The sequence below is a fragment of the Hemitrygon akajei genome, chromosome 2, assembly GCF_048418815.1.
Source record: "Hemitrygon akajei chromosome 2, sHemAka1.3, whole genome shotgun sequence".
NCBI classification, from domain to species: domain Eukaryota; kingdom Metazoa; phylum Chordata; class Chondrichthyes; order Myliobatiformes; family Dasyatidae; genus Hemitrygon; species Hemitrygon akajei.
Window position 1 is genome coordinate 37,352,683 of NC_133125.1, and position 22,468 is coordinate 37,375,150.

At 37.9% G+C, this 22,468-nt stretch overlaps 1 protein-coding gene across 4 annotated transcripts in view; it reads left to right on the forward strand.

Annotated features, from left to right (window-relative positions):
• Nucleotides 1-22,468, forward strand: part of cep78 (centrosomal protein 78) — a 117,442-nt gene that overhangs the window by 24,539 nt on the left and 70,435 nt on the right. For 3 of the 4 annotated variants that reach the window (XM_073070405.1, XM_073070422.1, XM_073070414.1), the window contains exons 3-7: nt 12,580-12,755; nt 13,612-13,684; nt 13,780-13,883; nt 14,809-14,983; nt 17,816-17,929. In XM_073070405.1, coding sequence (XP_072926506.1) covers nt 12,580-12,755; nt 13,612-13,684; nt 13,780-13,883; nt 14,809-14,983; nt 17,816-17,929 — 642 coding nt within the window. Of the gene's footprint in view, nt 1-11,263; nt 11,366-12,579; nt 12,756-13,611; nt 13,685-13,779; nt 13,884-14,808; nt 14,984-17,815; nt 17,930-22,468 lie in introns of those variants that run through there. The other variant, XM_073070431.1, reaches the window with a different exon arrangement.

The window sequence follows — 22,468 nt, forward strand, 5'->3', positions numbered from 1 at the left end:
TGTGACTTGTTCTCCAATCCAGGCAACATCCTGGTAAATCTCCTCTGCACCCTCTCCATAGCCTCCATATCCTTCCTATAATGAGGTGACCAGAATTGAACACAATATTCTAAGTGGTCTCACCAGAGATTTGTAGAGTTGCAACATGACCTCTCTACTCTTGAACTCAATCCCCCGTTAATGAAGCCTAGCAACCCATAGGCCTTCTTAACTATCCTATCAATTTGTGCAGCGACCTTGAAGGATGTATGGATTTGAACCCCAAGGTCCCTTTGTTCATCCACACTCTTAAGTAATTGACCATTAATCCTGTACTCAGTCTTCTGGTTTGTCCTTCCAAAATGCATCACCTCACACTTGTCTAGATTGAACTCCATCTGCCAGTTTTCTGCCCAACTCTGCAGCCTGTCTATATCCTCTTGTAACCTTCGACAACCTACAGCTCCATCCACAACTCCTCCAATCTTCGTGTCATCCGCAAACTTACCCATCCTTCTGCCTGTACATCCAGATCATTTAGAAAAATCACAAATAGCAGGGGTCCCAGGACAGATCCCTGCGGCACTCCACTAGTCACCGACCTCCAAACAGAATACTTTCCTTCCACAACTACCCTCTGCTTTCTTCCTTAGAGCCAATTTTTTATCCATACAGCCAAGGTTCCACTTATCCCATACCTCATGACTTTCTGGATGAGTCTCTCATGAGGGACCTTGTCAAATGCTTTGCTAAAGTCCATGTAGACCACATCCACTGCCCTACCCTCAATTTCTTTTGTTACCTCTTCAAAAGACTCAGTCAGGCTCGTGAGGCACGATCTTCCCTTCACAAAGCCATGTTGACTATCCATGCGTAGGATGTACTTCTCCAAATGCTCGTAGATCCTATCCTTAAGAATCCTTTCCAGTGGTTTGCATACCACTGACATAAGACTCACCTGTCTATAGTTCCCAGGTTTCTCCCTATTACCTTTTTAAAATCATATTTAGGTCACCATATTTGTCATCTTGCTAACTGCTTGGTGTTACCAGCATTTAACTCTCACCAATTTGTTTACAAGATCATCCAGATTCTGGAAAATATAAACACAAGGAAATCTGCAGATGCTGGAAATTCAAGCAACACACACAAAATGCTGGTGGAACGCAGCAGGTCAGCCAGCATCTATAGGAAAAGCGCTGTCGACGTTTCCTGACAAAGGGTCTCGGCCCGAAATGTCAACAGCGCTTCTCCCTATAGATGCTGCCTGACCTGCTGCATTCCACCAGCATTTTGTGTGTGTTGTCTGGAAAATATAAACTTTTTTCCATTTTTATAGAAAACAAAAATACTCTTCATGACTTCTTTCTACTGAGAATGATGTCATATTTTCCACAATATACTCTATCTTGCCCCGTTACTAAATCTAAGTCCATATAACCATATAACAATTACAGCACGGAAACAGGCCATCTTGGCCCTTCTAGTCTGTGCCAAACGCTTACTCTCACCTAGTCCCACCGACCTGCACTCATAACCCATAACACTCCATTCCTTTCCTGTCCATATACCTATCCCAATTTTTTTTAAATGACAATATCAAACCTGCCTCTACCACTTTTACTGGAAGCTCATTCCACACAGCTACCACTCTCTGAGTAAAGAAATTCCCCCTCGTGTTATCCCCCTAACTCTCAACTCATGCCCTCTTGTTTGAATCTCTCCTACTCTCAATGGAAAAAGCCTATCCACGTCAACTCTATCTATCCCCCTCATAATTTTAAATACCTCTATCAAGTACCCCCTCAACCTTCTACGCTCCAAAGAATAAAGACCTAACTTGTTCAACCTTTCTCTGTAACTTAGGTGCTGAAACCCAGGTAATATTCTAGTAAATCTTCTCTGTACTCTCTCTATTTTGTTGACATCTTTCCTATAATTTGGTGACCAGAACTGTACATAATACTCCAAATTCGGCCTTACCAATGCCTTGTACAATTTTAACATTACATCCCAACTCCTATACTCAATGCTCTGATTTATAAAGGCCAACATACCAAAAGCTTTCTTCACCACCCTATCCACATGAGATTTCACCTTCAGGGAACTATGCACTATTATTCCTAAATCACTCTGTTCGACTGCATTCTTCAATGCCCTACCATTTACCATGTATGTCCTATTTGGATTATTCCTACCAAAATGTAGCACCTCACATTTATCAGCATTAAACTCCATCTGCCATCTTTCAGCCCAGTATTCTAACTGGCCTAAGTCTGTCTGCAAGCTTTGAAAACCTACTTCATTATCCACAACGCCACCTACCTTAGTATTATCTGCATACTTATTAATCCTATTTACCACCCCGTCATCCAGATCATTAATGTATATGACAAACAACATTGGACCCAGTACAGAACCCTGAGGCACACCACTAGTCACCGGCCTCCAACCTGACAAACAGTTATCCACCGCTACTCTGTGGCATCTCCCATTCAGCCACTGTTGAATCCATTTTACTACATCAATATTAATACCGATCGATTGAACCTTCCTAACTAACCTTCCGTGCGGAACCTTGTCAAAGGCCTTACTGAAGTCCATATAGACAACATCAGCTGCTTTACCCTCGTCAACTTTCTTCGTTACCTCTTCAAAAAATTCAATATGATTTGACAAACATGACCTTCCACGCACAAATCCATGTTGACTGTTCCTAATCAGACCCTGTCTATCCAGATAATTATATATACCATCTCTAAGAATACTTTCCATTAATTTACCCACCACTGATGTCAAACTGACAGGCCTATAATTGCTAGGTTTACTCTTGGAACCCTTTTTAAATAATGGAACCACATGAGCAATACGCCAATCCTCCGGCACCATCCCCGTTTCTAATGACATTTGAAATATTTCTTTCGGAGCCCCTACTATTTCTACACTAACATCCCTCAAGGTCCTAGGGAATATCCTGTCAGGACCCAGCGATTTATCCACTTTTATATTCCTTAAAAGCGCCAGTACTTCCTCCTCTTTAATCATCATATTTTCCATAACTTCCCTACTTGTTTCCCTTACCTTACACAATTCAATATCCTTCTCCTTAGTGAATACTGAAGAAAAGAAATTGTTCAAAATCTCCCCCATCTCTTTCGGCTCCACACATAGCTGTCCACTCTGATTCTCTAAGGGACCAATTTTATCTCTCACTATCCTTTTGCTATTAATATAACTGTAGAAACCCTTCGGATTTATTTTCACCTTACTTGCCAAAGCAATCTCTTATCTTCTTTTAGCTTTAATAATTTTTTTCTTAAGATTCTTCTTACATTCTTTATATTCCTTGAGCACCTCATTTACTCCATGCTGCCTATATTTATTGTAGATATCTCTCTTTTTCCGAACCAAGTTTCCAATATCCCTTGAAAACCATGTTTCTCTCTAACTTTTAACCTTTCCTTTCAACCTAACAGGAACATAAAGACTCTGTACCCTCAAAATTTCACCTTTAAATAGCGTCCATTTCTCTATTACATCCTTCCCATAAAACAAATTATCCCAATCCACTCCTAAATCCTTTCGCATCTCCTCAAAGTTAGCCTTTCTCCAATCAAAAATCTCAACCCTGGGTCAAGTCCTATCCTTCTCTATAATTATATTGAAACTAATGGCACTGTGATCACTGGACCCGAAGTGCTCCCCAGCACATACCTCCGTCACCTGACCTATTTCATTCCCTAACAGAAGATCCAACGCTGCCCCTTCTCTAGTTGGTACCTCTATGTATTGCTGCAAAAAACTATCCTGCACACATTTTACAAACTCTAAACCATCCATCCCTTTTACAATATGGGCTTCCCAGTCTATGTGTGGGAAAATTAAAATCTCCCACAATCACAACCCTGTGCTTACTACAAGTATCTGCTATCTCCTTGCAAATTTGCTCCTCCAATTCTTGCTCCCCATTAGGTGGTCTATAATACACCCCTATAAGTGTTACTACACCTTTCCCATTCCTCAGTTCCACCCAAATAGTCTCCTTAGACGAGCCCTCTAATCTATCCTGCCAGAGCACCGCTGTAATATTTTTTCAGACAAGCAATGCACCACCTCCCCCTCTTGCCCCTCTGATTCTATCACACCTGAAGCAATGAAATCCAGGAATATTTAGTTGCCAATCACACCTCTCCTGCAACCATGTTTCACTAATAGCTACAACATCATATTTCCAGGTATCAATCCATGCTCTAAGCTCATCCACCTTTCTTACAATGCTCCTAGCATTAAAATAAATGCATTTAAGAAACTCTTCACCTCTTCTTCTCTGTTTATCCCTAACAGTACAAAGAACTTTACTGTCTTCTTTTTCTTCCTTCTCCCATACATCTGTTCCTACACTCTGGTTCCCCTCCCCCTTCATATCTAGTTTAAATCCACTGGAGCCTCTTTAGCAAACCTACCTGCAAGAATTCATGTCCTCCTCCAGTTCAGATGTAAACCGTCCCGCTGGAACAGGTCCCACCTTCCCTGGAAAACTACCCAATTATCTATAAATCTGAAGCCCTCCCTCCTGCACCATGTCTTCAGCCACGTGTTGCTCTGCACTATCTTACTATTTCTAAACCCACCTGCACGTGGCACTGGTAGCAATCCTGAGATTGCTATCCTGGAGGTCCTGTCCTTTTTATTTAATTTTTATTTTTATTAGTTTTTTTAATACATTTTCTACATAGCTACAGATAAAAAAAACCCCAGATCAAAATGAAGAACATTGATACAGTGCAAAAATAAACATACAATAATAATATGATACAAAGAAAGATAATTGAGAAAGCACCCAAATTGAAGACATGTAAAATTAGTATCCTCCCCAAGCCCCGCAACAAAAAAAACTCCAGACCAACCACAACACAGCATAGAGAATATAAATCAGGACAATCAAACCCCCAAAACTGTAAATACACTTAGCAACAGAAGATATTAATGCCTACTACCAAAAAAAAAAGGAGCTGAAAGCAAGGGACTGAAAAAAAACCTTAGTTAAGAGGAAGGTTATGAAAGTACTCAATAAAAGGTCCCCAGACCTTATGGAACTTTAAATTCGAATTAAGAACTGAATAATGAATTTTTTCAAGGTCTAAGCAGGCCATAATATCGTTAAGCCATTGAGCATGCGTGGGCGGGGCAACATCTCTCCATCTAAGGAGGATTAAACGTCTAGCCAGGAGAGAGGCAAAAGATGATATTCGACACTTAGTCGAACTCAGACGTAAATCTGTCTCACCCCAGAAACCGAACAAAGCAATTAAAGGGTTAGGTTCTAGGTGGTGATTCAGAATATATGATAATGTTATGAAGACATCTTTCCAAAATTTCTCCAAGCTAGGACAAAACCAGTACATATGAATGAGAGCGCCTCGCCCCTTTTGCATTTATCACAAAGCAGACTAATGTTAGGGTAAAATCGAGATAATTTAGATTTAGACATATGGGCTCTATGAACAATCTTAAACTGTAAAAGCAATGGCGAGCACAAATAGAGGTTGAATTAACCGATTTGAGAATCGAGTCCCAAGTCTCATCAGATAAGGAGGTATTTAAATCATGCTCCCATGCCATTTTAATTTTATCCACAGGGGCACGTCGTAGGGCTGCTAATTTATCACATATAAATGATATTAAACCTTTACCTAGTGGATTAATAGAAAGAAATGTCCATAACATTTTTCTCAGGCATTTCAGGGAAGTTAGGGATTAAAGGAGTAATAAAGTGTCTAATTTGGAGATATCTAAAAAAAATGAGCATTGGGCAGATTGAACTTCGCAGAGAGCTGTTGAAAAGAAGCGAAACAATTATCAATAAAAAGATCTTCAAAATATCTAATGCCCTTCCTATACCAATCATGGAATGCTGAGTCATAAGTAGTGGGTAAAAAAAGGTGATTATGTAAGATAGGGCTAGAAAAGGAAAAACCATGGAAACCATAAAATTTCCTAAACTGAGCCCATATACGCAAAGTGTGTCTAACAAGAGGATTAACTATTAATCTGGACAAACTACTAGGGAGTACAGAGCCGAGAAGTGCAGAGATAGATAATTCTTTAGTGGAGCTCAACTCCATTGCCACCCAATTAGGGCACTCGGGTTGGCCATGGAAAAAAGACCAAAAGGTAGCACAACGTATATTGGCTGCCCAATAATATAAACGAAAGTTAGGTAAAGCCATGCCACCCTCTTTTTTAGATTTTTGGAGATAAACTTTATTAATTCTAGAGTGCTTATTCTTCCACAGATATGACAAAATAATAGAGTCTAAGGAATCAAAAAAAGATTTAGGAATAAAAATTGGGATTGATTGAAATAAATATAAAAGTTTAGGGAGAACATACATTTTAACAACATTAATACAACCTACCAAATACATTGATAGAGGTGACCATTGTAACAGACTCTGTTTAATAGTATATGAAAGATTAGCAAAATTTTCACGAAAGAGATCTTTAAACTTCCTTGTGACTGTAATCCCAAGATAAGTAAATTGATTGTGGACTACTTTAAAAGGGAGATCACAAAATGTTAATTCTTGTGCTTCTTTATTAATTGGGAAAAGTTCGCTCTTATGTAAATTAACTTTATATCCAGAGAACAGGCTAAACTGGTCAAGAAGTGAAAACATTGGAGGTAAGGATGTAGATGGATTTGAAAGAAAAAGTAATAAGTCATCAGCATAAAGAGAAACTTTATGCTCAACACCCCCTCTCCAAGTCCCGGTCAGTTCAGGACAATTTTGAAAAGCTATCGCCAAAGGTTCTATAGTCAAATCAAAGAGAAAGGGACTTAAAGGGCATCCCTGACGGGTGCCACGTTTGAGGTTAAATAACTGGGATTTCTGAAAATTAGTTAAAACAGAGGCAGTAGGACACAAATACAGCAATTTGATCCAAGAGATAAAAGTTTGACCGAAGTCAAATTTTTCTAAAACTGCAAAAAGGTAGTTCCACTCTATACGATCAAATGCTTTCTCCACATCGAGGGAAATAACACATTCAGGAATCCCAGTTGGAGGTGAATATAAAATGTTAAATAAACGCCGAATGTTAAAAAAAGGAAGACGGTTTTTAATAAAACCAGTTTGATCATCAGAAATAATAGAGGGAATAACAGTTCCTAATCCATAAGCCAAAACTTTGGCCAAAATTTTAACATCAACATTAAGCAAAGAAATCTGCCTATACGAGGAACATTGTGTTGGGTCTTTACCTTTTTTAATAAAAGAATAATAGATGCCTCATTAAAAGAGGGTGGCAATTTGCCATAGTTAAACGAGTCAGATAATACTGAGAGTAACTGAGGAGAAAGAAGTGAAGAGAATGATTTATAAAATTCTACGGGGAACCCATCAGGTCCAGGAGATTTCCCTGAGGACAATACAGAAATTGCAAAAGATATTTCTTCTGATGATATAGGCGCATTAAGTTTGGCTTTAAAATCAGATGAAAGCGAAGGAATATTCAGATTATTTAAAAAATGATCAATAGAGATATTGTCATTCAAAGATTCAGAGGAATAAAGTCGAGAGTAGAAATTTTTAAATGCGTCATTGATTTCTAAGTGATCCGATGTAAAGTCTCCATTCTCCTTCCGGATCTTTGTAATATGTTGTTTGGCTTTAGAATGTCTCAGCTGATTGGCTAGAAATTTACCAGATTTGTCACCATGAATATAAAAGCGACTCTTACTTTCAAGAAGTTGGCGTTCGACAGGTTGAGTAGACAGAAGATTAAATTTAGTTTGAAGTTCTACACGTTTCTTGTATAGTTCAGGATTCTTAGTTTGAGCATACAGTTGATCCAATTCTTTAATCTGATTAATGAGGTCTAGTCGATCTGCACAGGACTTTCTATTAAGATTTGCTGTATAGGACATTATTTGATCCCTCAAATATGCTTTCATGGCATCCCAGACAATCTGGGATGACACTTCAGGTGATGTATTGGTGTTAAAATAAAAGGTTATCTGATCCTTGATAAATTTTAGAAAATCCTCATCCGATAATAAAAAGTCGAATCGAACTGCCAGTGTTTATTCCTCTGAGGGAGACCAGGAAAATTTAAAGACAGAGTAATTGGGGCATGGTCAGCAATCAGTATACTCTGATAATCACAAGAATAGACAAATGGAATGAGTTGATTATCGAGTAAGAAGTAGTCAATTCTAGTAAAGGTATGGTGAACATGTGAAAAAAAAGAATTATCTCTCTCAGTAGGGTGAAGGAAACGCCATATATCAGAGATACCATAATTAGAGAGAAACGATTGAATAGCTAAGGCAGATTTAGTAAGTGGTCTAGTAACAGAGGACGATCGATCCAAACTAGGATCTAACCAACAATTGAAATCACCACCCAGTATAAGAGAGTATGAGTTTAAGTCGGTAGTGAGGAGAAAAAATGTTCAAAAAAATTAACATCATCAAAATTGGGGGCATACAGGTTTGCTAGTACAACTTTAGTATTGTATAGTTTACCAGAAACAATAATAAAACGGCCATTTGTATCAGATATCTTATTATGGAGTTCAAAAGGAATATTTGAGTTAATAAGGATGGAGACCCCGCTAGCTTTGGCGGCAAAGGATGAATGAAAATGCTGACCCGCCCACTTTGACAAAAGCCGGGAGTTATCAAAACAACGAATATGAGTTTCTTGAAGGAAAGCAATGTCCGCTTTGAGTTGTTTAATATGTGAGAAGACCTTCCTTCTTTTAACAGGGTGATTCAATCCCTTTACATTCTAGCTCACAAATTTAAGTGTATTAACCATTATCCATTGTTAGTGCGTAGAAGGCAGCAGGCATATAAAAAGTCAAGCAGTACAGTAACAGTCTGGGAGCAAAAATGTAAACATAGATTCGTAGAATCAAAACAGAAACATGTCCTGAGTAACAAAGGAAAGCAAAAGAAACAGTGAGTAGTGTTGGAGCTGGAGAACCCACCCCTCCCTCGCAACCCAAAACTAGACGGCTACCAAAAAGAGCAGCTAGCTCTACCAAAAAAATTAACCCAAGTATGACTTCCAGTTCTGTGTCGTTAACAACAGTTCCGTATAAATAGTATAGCAAATGGTAACTGGTTTATGCACTAGAAAACATAATTACAAATAGGAACAACTTCAACAGAAGTATAAAACTTAATATGAAGAAAATCAGAAGAAAACCAAAACTAACCTACCCGCGAAAGATTATAGAAGATTAAAAGAAAAAAAAGAGGGAGAAAAGGGAGAAATTATAGATTCGAAGAGAGTACTTATCAACCATTTACAGAAAAAAAAAGGCAAAACTTAAACCATGAATCAACCAACAGGGAGGCCTTCAATTAAAACTCCAAACCTCCAAAACAAGTTAGAGTCAATTGTAGATCTCTATAAATAAAGTTGTACAAGAATAAAATAGTTTACACAAGTACAGTCTAAACGTCTGCAGGGAAACATTAAACTCAGATTATCTATTTAGAAAAAACGCACCAAGTCCAGGGAGAGATTGTCTACAGCCCTTAGAGTTTCAATAGATAATGACTGAGTTATTCAAGTAAAGTATGAGTCCGGAAAAAATAGCTTTACTACGAGAGGTACTTATCCACCATTTTAGAAGGTCAGACCGGGTTCTGAAGGAGACGGAATGGCCGAAAGACTTCCAACAAATGCCTCAGCCTCCTTCACTGATTTAAACCACTTATATTCTCCAGTAGCAAGCGTAATTCGAAGATCGGCTGGGTTTTGAAGGGAGGGTCTAAGACCACGATCAAAAAGCACTTTCATTACACCTTTAAACTCAGCACGCATCTTCAGAACCTGGGGGGCAAAATCCTCCACAAAACGAATGACTGTATTTTGAAGGGCAAAAGTACCTCTGCGGCGTGCCTCCATAATCAAACGGTTCTTCACCTGGTATTGATGAAAGCACAAAATTACCGGCCGTGGGTGGGAACCCAGAATTGCATGAGGAACGTAGATCCTGTGTGCCCTTTCAAGCTCAGGTGGAGTCGGAAGAAATTCTTTCCCAAAAATCTCACAGAGAAAATCAGAAAAAAATTTCACGGGAGAGCCCTGTTTGGTGGCCTCTGGCAAACCAAGAATTCGTAGATTGCAACGTCTGCTCCGGTTTTCAAGATCTACCATTTTGGAAAAAAGTTTACAATTCTTCTCCTCTAGGCTGGAGCAGAGGGTTTCCAGATATTGGACACGGCGTTTTAAATCTTCAGAAGTTGAGTCGATGCGAGATAAATGTTCAGCATGTTCGTCCACTCTAGCGTTGATCCGATCCAATTTGACATCCAGCCAGTTGAAAGAAGTTCTAAATTCCTTTAAAATATCTTGTCGATGCTGTTCCAAAGCAGCGAGACTGTCAGCCGGCAGAGCCGTAGAAGTTTCCTTTTTCCGTGTTTTAGTACTTTTGGTAGACATTATAAGATAGATGTGTTCGCAGGCAAGTAAAAGAAACCTAATAAAATACCTAACTAAGGTTTAAGAATGGAGACATATAGTGCAAAGATAGGGAGAATGATGGAGCAAAAGTTCGGAGCAGCTAAACAGTTGCCATCTTACCGGAAGTCCAGTCCGGTCCTTTAACTTGGCACCTAGCTCCTTAAACGCACCTTTCAGGACCTCCTCACTCTTCCTACCCACGTCATTGGTCCCTACGTGGACCATGACATTTGCCTGACTGATAGCCTTTTCATTTTGCACATTTTTGTAGACTCATGGAGACTTGCAAGCTTGAATACAAAGGATTCCAGGAAAATCAAATAGAGTTACAGCTGTTGAAAAATCTTAGAGGTAAGACGATGAGTCTTAGGACTCATCTTAGAACCCGAGGATGAACCAATTGCTGTGTACAGGAAGTTTTAAACTTTGTAGGTTGGATTTTCCAGATTGTGTTTTGCATAATTCACAATCAGCACATTAAAATGTTGTAGAGAGTTGATGTGGTTTGAGATGAGATAAATAGCGCCACATAAATTAACAAAGGATGGATGTATCAGAGCAGAGGAAGAATTCACCAACATACTTCAAATACTGTGGTAAGATTTGTGAACCAACAAACAGCATTGAGGCCATGATTGCTCTTGTTTTGCTCTGATGAGCAGGGTATGTCACTTGTGTCAATTACACCAATTTCCTGAAACATGCTTTTGTTCATGCTTTGTTTCAGAAAGAGATTAACGGGAATATAGGAGAAGATTCAAGGGTGCAATAATGCCACCTTGAAGGAGTGTATCATTTTTACTGACTCATAGGAATTGTTACAAAGTGGAGAAACGTGCAAAGTTTGAATTGTTTGAATCAGTACATCGGGAGTACACATACGCCAGCATAGATGGTGGAAGGTAGAGAAGGAATCTCTTAAATCCTACTTGTACCTGACCCTTCAAGCATCACATTCCCCATCTGTGGCAACCCTGCCAGTCCTACATTAATCTCATCAGTTATCTTGGAACGCATGGAACCAGAGTGGAATACAGTAATCTTAGAGTCCAACTCCTTTTCTTTGAAAAAGGAAACCTTAAGACTAAACATAGTTTACAATGAGAAAGAGCATTATTTCAAAGTTTGGATTACCGAACAAATAACATGAATGTTGCAATATCTTATGATTTAGATGTAAATATTCTGAGTTAATTATTCATTGTGCTTCTAATTGTGCCTCTAATTGGCCTTATTGTGAAAATGTTTCTTTGCTTAAAAAGTCTCTGAATCAATCCTTTATCACTATCAAGTTTCTTCTGATGAATTAGCTTCATAACAAAAGCTAGAAAGAAGAGGAGTCATTAAATGAGTTTGATCACCAAAAGTGTACTCATACAATCCTGGGAATTCAAGACTGGTTGAGACTACATTCTGTAAAATCAATAGTGATTTCCCATGTGGTAGCTTGCTTATGATTTGTTCTTGGGGTAATGTGATGCCTGCACCTGTTAGATTATATCGGATACAATAAAGTATTTCAACTCAAGAAAGGTGAGATAGGAAGTTTCTCTAAATGAAATGTTACTCAGTCTTAAACCCACACCCCCTTAACATTTTGATCAGTTTTTAAAGGATGGGTGGTAACAAAAGCACATGAAGTGAAATACTGGTATTTGAAATTTCTTTAAAGAAGTTACTTGCCTGTATTTTTAATAATTTTTAACTCAGAAGGGATAACATTTCTGGGGCAGAGAAAGCTTGTCATGAAAGGAAGTGCATCTACACACTGTGTTAAAAGTTGAATCAGGAATATTTCCCTCATTTTCCAGTTTTTTGTTCCTTTATGGGCTGTGTTCTGTTGTTTCATACCCTCCTTCCTTAAACTACCAACTGCTTGCCTGCCAAAATATCTCTAGAGGCACAATGCAAATTACCAACTCAACACAATTAAGAACAAGACTATTGGGTGTGTGGGATGTATACTTAAGTTGATTGTGAAATAGTATATGTTGGCAATATTTTTCCCCAGTTGTATCTATCAAAATAAAAACTGCTGTCATAGATTGAAAGATTTCTTTTTCAGATTAAATCCAAGTGGTTTCCCATTCTTATATCTTGATTTTGTTTCTTGAAGGGAATGAGAGGCAAAAACAACACTTCAGAAAACGTGTGCCAGCAATACGTTCAAAAAGTTGTACACTTCAACTCTGTGGGTCAATTAGAGACTGTCTGATTGTTTCCAGTGCTTTAAAATCCTTAGAGCTGCAAGGATTACCTTTGAGGCAAGGCGATCTCATAGCATTAACAAAGGTGAGAGAAGTGGACCATAGAGGAAAATATAATACTGGAATCACATTATTTATCTACTGCAGAGCACCTCTAAAAATGGTATTTCTTCTGCTGACTTGATCTATGAATACTTGTGGAAGGCAACTGAATAGTGGATAATAGAAATACTTAAGACATGGGCTTGAACCACAAATTTTAGCTGGTATAAACAAACTTGCCTAACTTGCAGTATTGTAATTTAAGAGTAAGAAAATACTGAAATGTATTTTAGTTTAATCTACTACTTGCTTTAGTTCCATTCCATATCTACCATGTCCATTAAAAGTTGGAGCTTGCCCCTTGTGATATTTAATGGTAAAGGGTGCATGACTTGGGTAAACAGGAGGCTTACAACTGCTGAATGGTTGAATTTTGACTGCATTCCTTGTCCAGGCTACCCTGAACCCTACAAATCCAATTACTTATTATAAAAATGCACAGGAACTGCTTAGTTTGATTTGGTTAACTATATAAGAACTGAGTGATTATAAGACAATTTCATTGATCAGTTTCAGTTACCTAGGAAATTGAAGTGAGTAGCCTGCATTATATTTTGCACAGGTAATATATGAAGGCCATATTTTGTGGTTAAATCATCCTTTTTAATAATTGATCTCGCTGATTTTTATTAAAATTGAGATCCTGCTGTCCTGTGCTGCCCCCCCCCAAAAAAAAACTTCTTGTTCTCTAGCTTCATTTCTGGCTTTCTTCTCATAATGTGTAGTTTGCTGAAATTGTGATAAAAGTGAATGAGTTTCAGTTCAAATCTTGCTAGTAAGTTTATTAATTTAGTTTGCATATAGTACATTTTATTGCATATATCATTCATTTTTTATAGGGCTTATCCAAGACAAAAACTCTGCAGCATATTTCATTAGCTTATTGTCCTATAGGGGACGAAGGGCTAGAAAGTAAGTATTCTGGGTCTTGGTTTATTTTTCCTTTATAAAAATTTTATTATCAGCTTTTAAGGTTAAGTCATATTTTGATAAACTTTTCTTTTTAGTCATTTGCAAGAGTTTGAAGAATTCTGTTACAATCAAAACAGTTAACTTCACAGGCTGCAATCTTACATGGAGTGGTGCAGAACACATCACCCAAGTTATTAAGGCAAGTTTATGTTTTTCTTTTATTGTAACTGTTTTATTTGTTTTAGCAACCATATCAGCTATTTATTGTAATTTAAAATTATATCTGCAATGGTTCACAGTTAATTAGGCCATCAGTTAGTTGGGGCTGCCATTTATGTGAGGCAACTCTTAAAGAAGAATACTAATCAATAAAATATCCAGGATACCTCTTTTTATTTCAGGCACTATGCCACTTAATTGGGACAGTGGACATTTGCTGAACAGTTCCTAACTAGCGTCAGTTGCATGTACTTGTTTGGCCGTTAAACAATACACCATGCTTGGAGTGAACAGTTTTTAAATATTGTCTGTTGTGTGTTCAAAAGCAGTGATTCTTGTCAGATAGTTGGCAAGAAATAAGCAGTAAGATAATTTGGAACTACTTTGCTCTCTGCGTTTTCAAGAATTCAAGCTTGAAGATGCCAGAGATCGCCAGGAATAAAGGTGAAACTATTTCTCACCTTCAAGTTAGGAACTATGAAGAATTTGAAGGAATCGACATACATCTTGAATGTTACAATGAAAATTAAGATTTGGAGGATACTGTAGTCAAAAGCATTGTATGAAGGCAGTCCATTATTTGCACTGATTTTGTTCATTTATGGTCAATCAAAAAAATACGGCAGCATACACTGGATGAATTCCTCCATTGAGAACTATTGGGAACTAATAAACAGTTTTATGGTATTGTAGTATTGGTAATGTTCTAATTTATTCTGTGCTGCTTTTAAATACATACATTGTTACTTGGTTAAACAGTAATTTGTCTTTTTATACTTTAACTATTTCTCTGAATCCGGCTAATTGTGGCTGCCACTTATTTGGGCCAAAATGTACTGATCCTGATGTGTCCCAGTTAACTGGAATGCACTGTATTTGAAAAGGTATGATCTCTTTTTATTCAGCATCAAGCAACAAAAAGGCACAGTGAAGTTTGGGCAGAAAGTCTTCGTTACAGGCATCCTGACCTAGATTGTATGACTGGTTTGCGTCGTATTACCATGAATTGTAACACGCTTATTGGTGATACAGGAGCTATTGCTTTTGCAGAAGCCCTCAGAGATGACCTGTGGCTGAAAGGCAAGTTGCATTTAATAATATGCTGACATTGACAAACTTTAAATATAAAGTTCCTTCAGTTGAAAAAGAATTTCATGTTGTGTAAATGCATATAGATGCAGCATAGTTCTTCAGTAACACTTGTTGGTTGAAGAATTTAAACATAGCATCCCTAAAAAATCTAATGGGAAGCTTGCAGAATTTGGTTTTTATTCTTCTGAATTTACTTCGATAAATTGGTTTGCAGTTAGTTACAGTAATTCAATCCTCTTCTTATTTTACTCAATCTTTCCATGATTCCTCACTCCCTGTCCCCTTCACTTTCAGTCAATGATAGATCTGCATCAGTTCAGGTTTATCAACATCATATGTCATGAATTTTTTTTTGCTGAAGCAGTACAGTGCAATATATAAAATTACAGCACTCTGCAAAAGTCTTAAGCACATTTATATAGTTAGGGTGCCTAAGTCTTTTGCATAATACAGTATTTGTCAAAGAGAGGCGAAGAGTAAGTTTGAATCTGGCAGGAGCAATGAATGTTTGGAATGGGAGGCGGAGTTCTGCGGGAGAGGTGTGGGGCAGGTGACAGGAAGAGTGCCAAAGGTGGGGAATGAGGGTGGCACAGATGCAGACACATCCGACCCTGAGATACTAGACAAGGTACTTGATTCCAAACAGTTGGTTTATTGATAATTACAGAATGTCTCTCTGGGTACTTTCCACTCCCTTCTGCTTTTCCCCAATCACGATTTCTCTCTCGCTGCCCCCTTCCCACTCTCAGTCCACAGTAGAGACATATATAAGAATCAGGTTTATCATTACTCACATATGTCTTGAAATCTGTTATTTTTTTGGCAGCACCAGTACAGTGGCATACATAAAATTACTAAGTACTATGCAACCCAGCTATATACCGGTACATGTGCCCAAGACTTTTGTACAGTACATCAGAGTGTTATGCAAAATCTTTGCTTTGATGAATATTGTTGCTGCAGCAGTTAAGAAGCTCAACACTGTTCAGTATGTATGTTTGTTCCTCGTCTTTTGAGCACTGGGTGCAAAATGCACTGCAGCAGCTTGCCAAAGTTGCACACCATCTGGACTGAGATATGTATTATCATTTTTCATCATTACTTAAAATTTTGCACTTCTGAATTCATGACCACTGTAGGAGACTCTGCAGTTCATGGCCACATTTCAAATATTTTTATTAATGTACATGGCTTATCAGCAATATCCACATGTTGTGATTAAGACCATAGGACAGAATGAGGCTATTCAGCCCATCTATTCAGTTACACCTTTTGAGCATGGCTGATTTATTTTCCTTCTCTTACCTTCTCTCTGTAAACTTTGATGCCCTTAATAATCAAGAGTCTATAGACCTCTGACAATTGGGTATAAATATACTGAATGACTTGGCCTCCACAGCTGTCTGTAGTACTGAATTCCACAAATTCACCACCTTCTGTCTAAAGAAATAATTTCTACTCTCTGTTCTAAAGACCTTTTATTCTGAAGTATGGTTTCTGGTCCTAGTTTTCCTTATTATAGAAAACATTTTCTCCACAACCTCTCCATTTAGGCCTTTAAATATTCCATAGGTTTCGATAGAATTTCCCCCCCCTCCCCCCAAATTCTAGTGAGTATAAGTGCAGAACCATCAAATGGTTCTTAAATGTCATCCCTTTCATTCCAGGATCATTCTTATTAAACCTCCTCTGGACCCACTCAAATACCAGCATATCCTTTTGTAGATATAAGATCCAGAACTGCTCACAATACTCCAAATGTGGTCTGACCAATGCTTTATAAAGCCTCAGGATTTCATCCTTTTATATTCTAGTCCTCTAGAAATGAATGTGAACATTGCATTTGCCTTCCTTACTACCATCTCAACCTGCAAGCTAACCTTTAGGGAACCTGTACTAGGATTCCCAAGTCCTTATTTATTAAATCGATCCATTAGGATTAATTGAGCGAGCTAGCACAGAAGCACGAATGAGGAGAGGCCCTCCGTTGGTCAGAGTTGATTTGGAGAGCAAGTTGTTGCCCATACAGTACGCCACACAGCTGAGGAATGGCAGAGACCGATACAGATTGAAACCATTGGTGTTGTTGGAGTTAACAGTCAGTGTCAAGCTCAACGTCACACTGCCTCAGGGATTCCAGCTGCAGATTTTTCCTCAAGATTTACTCCTGAAGCCTTCCCAATGAATGGGTATAGCTGCAAGGCACAGAGGTTTGAGATAAAAATTTTCCTTCTCGTGGATGAGCTGCCAGCCACGGCTGATGAGCCCCATATGTCCAAAGCAATTGGATTTAAAGCACCAGTAACCCGCCTTTGCCCCTTCTTCTGTCTGTAGTAACGGTATTACCAGGCTTAGTAGCTGAGCCGCACATGAAGGCCAGAAGCTGGACTTGGTTGTCAGAGGCTATTTGAGACACATGCCATTGAGAGCATTTAATAGGTAGCGGGAGCTTATCCCCACTACTTTCCCTGGCTTTGAGAACCTTAAGGAGCCACAAATGGTAAAGCATGAAAAGTAATTGTGTTGAGAGGAAGGGAATTGATGACAACAAGAGAGGAGAATATATATCTGTTGTGCATTTTATAATCTCAAGATATTCTTAAATACCTCAGTCAATAAGTTATTTTTGTGTAATACAGTCACTGTTATAATGTGGTTTAAGGGTAGAAACTGACTTGGTTGGGCAATAAGAAGTTTTTGGCTTGCCTGCCTGGAGCATTTGCTGTTACATACTACACAAAGATTATCTTTGGTGGAAGCGATGAGCACTTCACATCTGACATGAAATTCATATATTGGTGTGTTTTATTTTAATTACAGCACTTGATTTACAGCAGTGTGGCATTTCTAATGAAGGAGCCAAAGCTTTGCTCAATAGCTTACAGTCTAGTACGACGTTAATTATTTTGGATGTTCGAAAAAACCCATTAATCGGTGAGTTTAATATTAGGAATTAATTTACTTATGCCTTTGTTTGTGGAAAAGTTAATTTTAATATTTTGGTGCACCTCAATGGTCTGCTGCTATTGGCTATTGAGCAATAAGGCAACATAATGTTGAAAAAGTTTCTGCTAATTTTAAAGTTAGTGCTATACTTTTCTATGAAGAATTTGATATATTTTACCTTATCTGTAATTTTACTGTAGTCTAGGATCTACAGTGATTCTTATTTATTTTAAATATCCCTAAAAAAAACTTGGTAACAGCAAGGGATTCTTCAAATGCTGGAAATCATGATGAACACATGCAGAGGGCTGGAAGAACTCAGCAGGTCTGGCAGCATCTTTGAAAAGGAGTAAACAGTGTTTTGGGCCAAGATCCTTCATCAGGATTGAAAAGGAAGGGGGAATAAGAAGGTGGAGTGAGGGAAGGAGTACCATCCAGCAGATTATAGGTAAAACCAGGTGAGGGGGAAGGTGGGCCTATGGGGGAGGAGGGATGAATTAAGAAGCTGGGAGGTGATTAGTGGATGAAGGAATTTGATAGAAGAAAGTGGACCATAGGAGAAAGGGAAGGAAGATGGGCAATAGATGAGATGTGATGGGCAGGTGAGGAGAAGAGTTAAAAGGAGAGCCAGAATGGGGAATGGAAAAAGAGGAGGGGGAGAAATTATTGGAGGTTAGAAAAATCAATGTTCACGCCATCAGGTTGCAGGCTATCCAGGCAGTTTGAGGTTTTGCTGCTTCAACCTATGTGTGGCCTCAATGTGGCAATAGAGGAGGCCATGGGCTGATGTGCCGGAATGGGATCACTTGGTAAATTCTGAGGTTTTTACTCATACAGACGGATAAGAGACTGTTTTCTCTGACTAGCCAATAAATCCTGTGAACCAAAAGTTATACCAGTTTAGTATTGTACCAATTGTGAAACATCTTACATTTTTTCCCAAATACTTTGCATTCAACTAAACAGAAGGTCCATATAGATTTCAATAGTTGGTAGGGCACAGTACTTCTAGACTGTACAATTCAGGGTGAAATTACAGTCTACAGTATTATGAAATAGTAGATACGCAGTGTGGTAATGAATTATTGAACCTTTTCTGATAATTAATGTTTTCCAAAATCTAATTAAATCGCTATGTGAAGATTCTTGGATCTTACAGTTCAGAAATCGTCAACTGATAGATTCATTGTAGCCACTACACTGCTGCTGTTTTACTTTACTGCTTTTTTTAAAAAAAAAGTTCTTTGGATGAGTGGAATGTTAACAGCTGAACTTTTATGTATTTTCTTTCCTCAAGCTATGTTGGTTGTATGGTTTTGGTTCTGCAACAATAATATCTGATAGGAAATTTCAGAAATTTGATTGAACGTTGAAGAAACGAAGTGTAACCAAGTAGTCCTCTACTTGGAGCTAACTTAAATTCCCATAATTGATGTACAATATTTTTATTTTTTCTCTGTTCTGGTTTGGTTTGCACAGCTGGGAATAACTAAGCACATCTCCCGGACAGGCTGATGCACAGGTAGCATTGGGACACCAATGTTGCATGAATGGCCTTGTGTTTTTCACCTGCACCATAAGACAATAATGGAGCCAATTGCATGGATTTACACCCACTGAGTCTGTGCCAGGTTAAATCCATTAAAATAAATTAGTGAATAGCTTTTGGGATAAGGGCAGGGCCATTGATCTAATTAAATTAAACATTTTAAATTGTTTTTAAATATGTGCCTATGTTCATTAACTCAAATGTTTTTAATTGTGTTTAGTTGTTGAATGCAGTTTAACCTGCAGTTAAAGCTGTTCTGTTGGGCAATTTGGCCATATGAAGTTCTCAGAATCAGGGTTTAATATCACTGACAAATGTTGTAAAATATGCTGTTTTTGCTGCATTTGCTGATGTGCTCCTCCCCTGTTCTCCCCCCAGCCTGCCATGTCTCCTCCACCCCAGAATGATTTTTGAGTGCTTTCACAACATAGACAAAATTGATTTTAGTTGTCTGTAAAAACATCCCTTGTTTGTTTTTACTGAGATAGCATGTTGTTTCCTATACTGATTATTTTTTTTTGGTAGCATCTCTTGTGTTCTATCGTTGCATCATTTACCTTTTTTTATTTTTTCCTTTTTTGTTTTTGTAATTTAGCAGCAAGAATTTTCAAATGAGGGAATGATGGCCAGTGTCTAATTAAAAAATTCTATCCATGAGCTGGTATAAATTAGACATTTTTAAAATGTGTAAATATTAATTCTAAATGTTGAAGGAGATGATGAAATTGAATTCAATATTTTTAAATGATGCCAATAAAAATATTAAGAATTTAATAATAGAATAGTTGACATATTTTAAGATGTAAATTGTTATTAAGTATTTCATGTAAAACTTTTTCATTTTAAAGAATTTTGATCCTGAATGACCTCATTAGTGGAAACTGTTAATAATGGTACTCCCATTATAAATAATAATCACGTAATAAGTTTTCTGTGAACTTTTAAATGCACCTGAGTAAGTTTTTTTTTCTGCTTAATAGTCCTGCAATTAGATACTTCATGGGAGTTGAGATCACAAGTGTTCTAGAATGTACTTACCGTAGATTTCGCACTACAGAGCGCACCTGATTAAAAGCCGCTGGCTCTAATTTTAGAAAGAAAATCAATTTTGTACTTGTACAGGCCGCACCGGATTTTAGGCCGCACTGGATTTTCGGCCGCAGGTGTCCCACGTTGTAATATGAGATATTTACACAGAAAGATATTACACGTGAGGATTTTTTAACTTTTAATTAAATCCATATGGTAACATAAACAAATACATATTGCAAATGCTTTTTTTTGAACCGTGCCTGTAACGCGGCTACTTTTAAATATACGTTGCGTATACTTTTTTACTGAACAACATTCCAATATCTCCTAACGACTGGTAAAAAAATATATATACTGCAGCCTACCAGGAAAAGTTATTGATCGCCTTTAACTTAAAAGCAGCGTTCGCTCAGATCTAATGCCGCTCGCGTAATGCGCTCGCCCCCGCCTTCCCGTTTATCGCAAACCGGTATCCCACAAGACGCGGCGAAACCGGGTGTGATGTCATAGCATCCCGCGATGTAGTACAGAAAACAAATATAGTTAAAACACTTCTAACTTTAACTAGAATAACAAATGAATTACTAAGTGAAAATATTATAAACTAAATAACTGCCATAAAGGCAGCATAATGCTTTTCTTCGAGTGTTTTCCATGTTGATGAGGGTGAGTACAAATGACTGATTTACAATAATTTAATTGTGAAAGTGCGCTTGATTTATCGTACAATTTCATTGGACCTCTGTGAACTACTCATCAATTTTATTGGTCTACTGTTACGAGGCAAAATGTTTTTGGCGGCATGAAAAAAAATCATGGATTAGCCGCACCGTAGTAAAGGCCGCAGTGTTCAAAGCTGTTCAAAATGTGGGAAAAAAGTAGCGGCTTATAATCCGACATCTACGGTACTAATTGTCTGCTTTTGAATTTGAAGCAAGATCAGAGAACTCACTACTGATTTTTTTTCTGAACTGCTGAAGTCACAGTTCACATAGCATAATTTGTGGCAGCAGTTTGTTGGTTTGTGTATATCATTATAATTCATGCAGCTCAAATGGCACTTCCAGACATTCTTTTATTTTTGTTTTGGATCTATTTCTAAGTTTGAATTGTGTTGAGGGTCCTGTTATGTTTCAATAGCAGGTAAGTAAATGAACTTCAAACTCACTTCAATGATTGCAGTGCCATCTGATGGGGAAATTAAGAATTTCATTGAAATGTCACAGCTTAGGATAAATACTGCCATTATAATTTTTCACATTGTGGGACCAGTAAGCAGAAGAAAAACTTAGGTGCATATAAAAGTTCACAGAAAGCTTATTATATGATTAATATTTAAAATGTGAGTATCATTATAAACAGTTCCTACCAATGATGTAATTAACAAACACAATCCTTAAAAATGAAAAATTTTCCCATGAAAAACCTTTTTTTTTACTGTGTAAGCACTATTAAATTCACAGTTTCCACCTATGTACAAAGAAGTGTGAAGGGCCAAAAACTGCTTCTGATGATCTGATTCAGATTCCTAACCATTCGCCCACATCAGCAGCTCCTCTCCACAGCCCCTCAGCACCCATCTTCACCTGTACTACCACTTTACGCTTACACTTCACACCTTACACATACACTGACAGGTACTGTCCGATTGTGTTTTTGTATGATCTGTTGCCACCTAGAAGAATTTCTCTTGCTAGGAGATGACCTACAAAGCTGCAGTAAAACTCTGGTGATCCACTGTTTATTTGTTTGGAAAATCTAATGGGTCAGGATCTTGCTCTTTGGGCGCTGATTTCTACTCTCCATTTAAGCTTTCTCGGTCCCTGCTTCCCAGGCTTGCTGTGACAGACAGGTTCCTGCTTCTCACTCTTCCTTGAACATAATGAATTTGCTGGAAATTTTAATGTGAAAGACCTTTTTAAAAATGGAATCGAAATCTTTTCAGA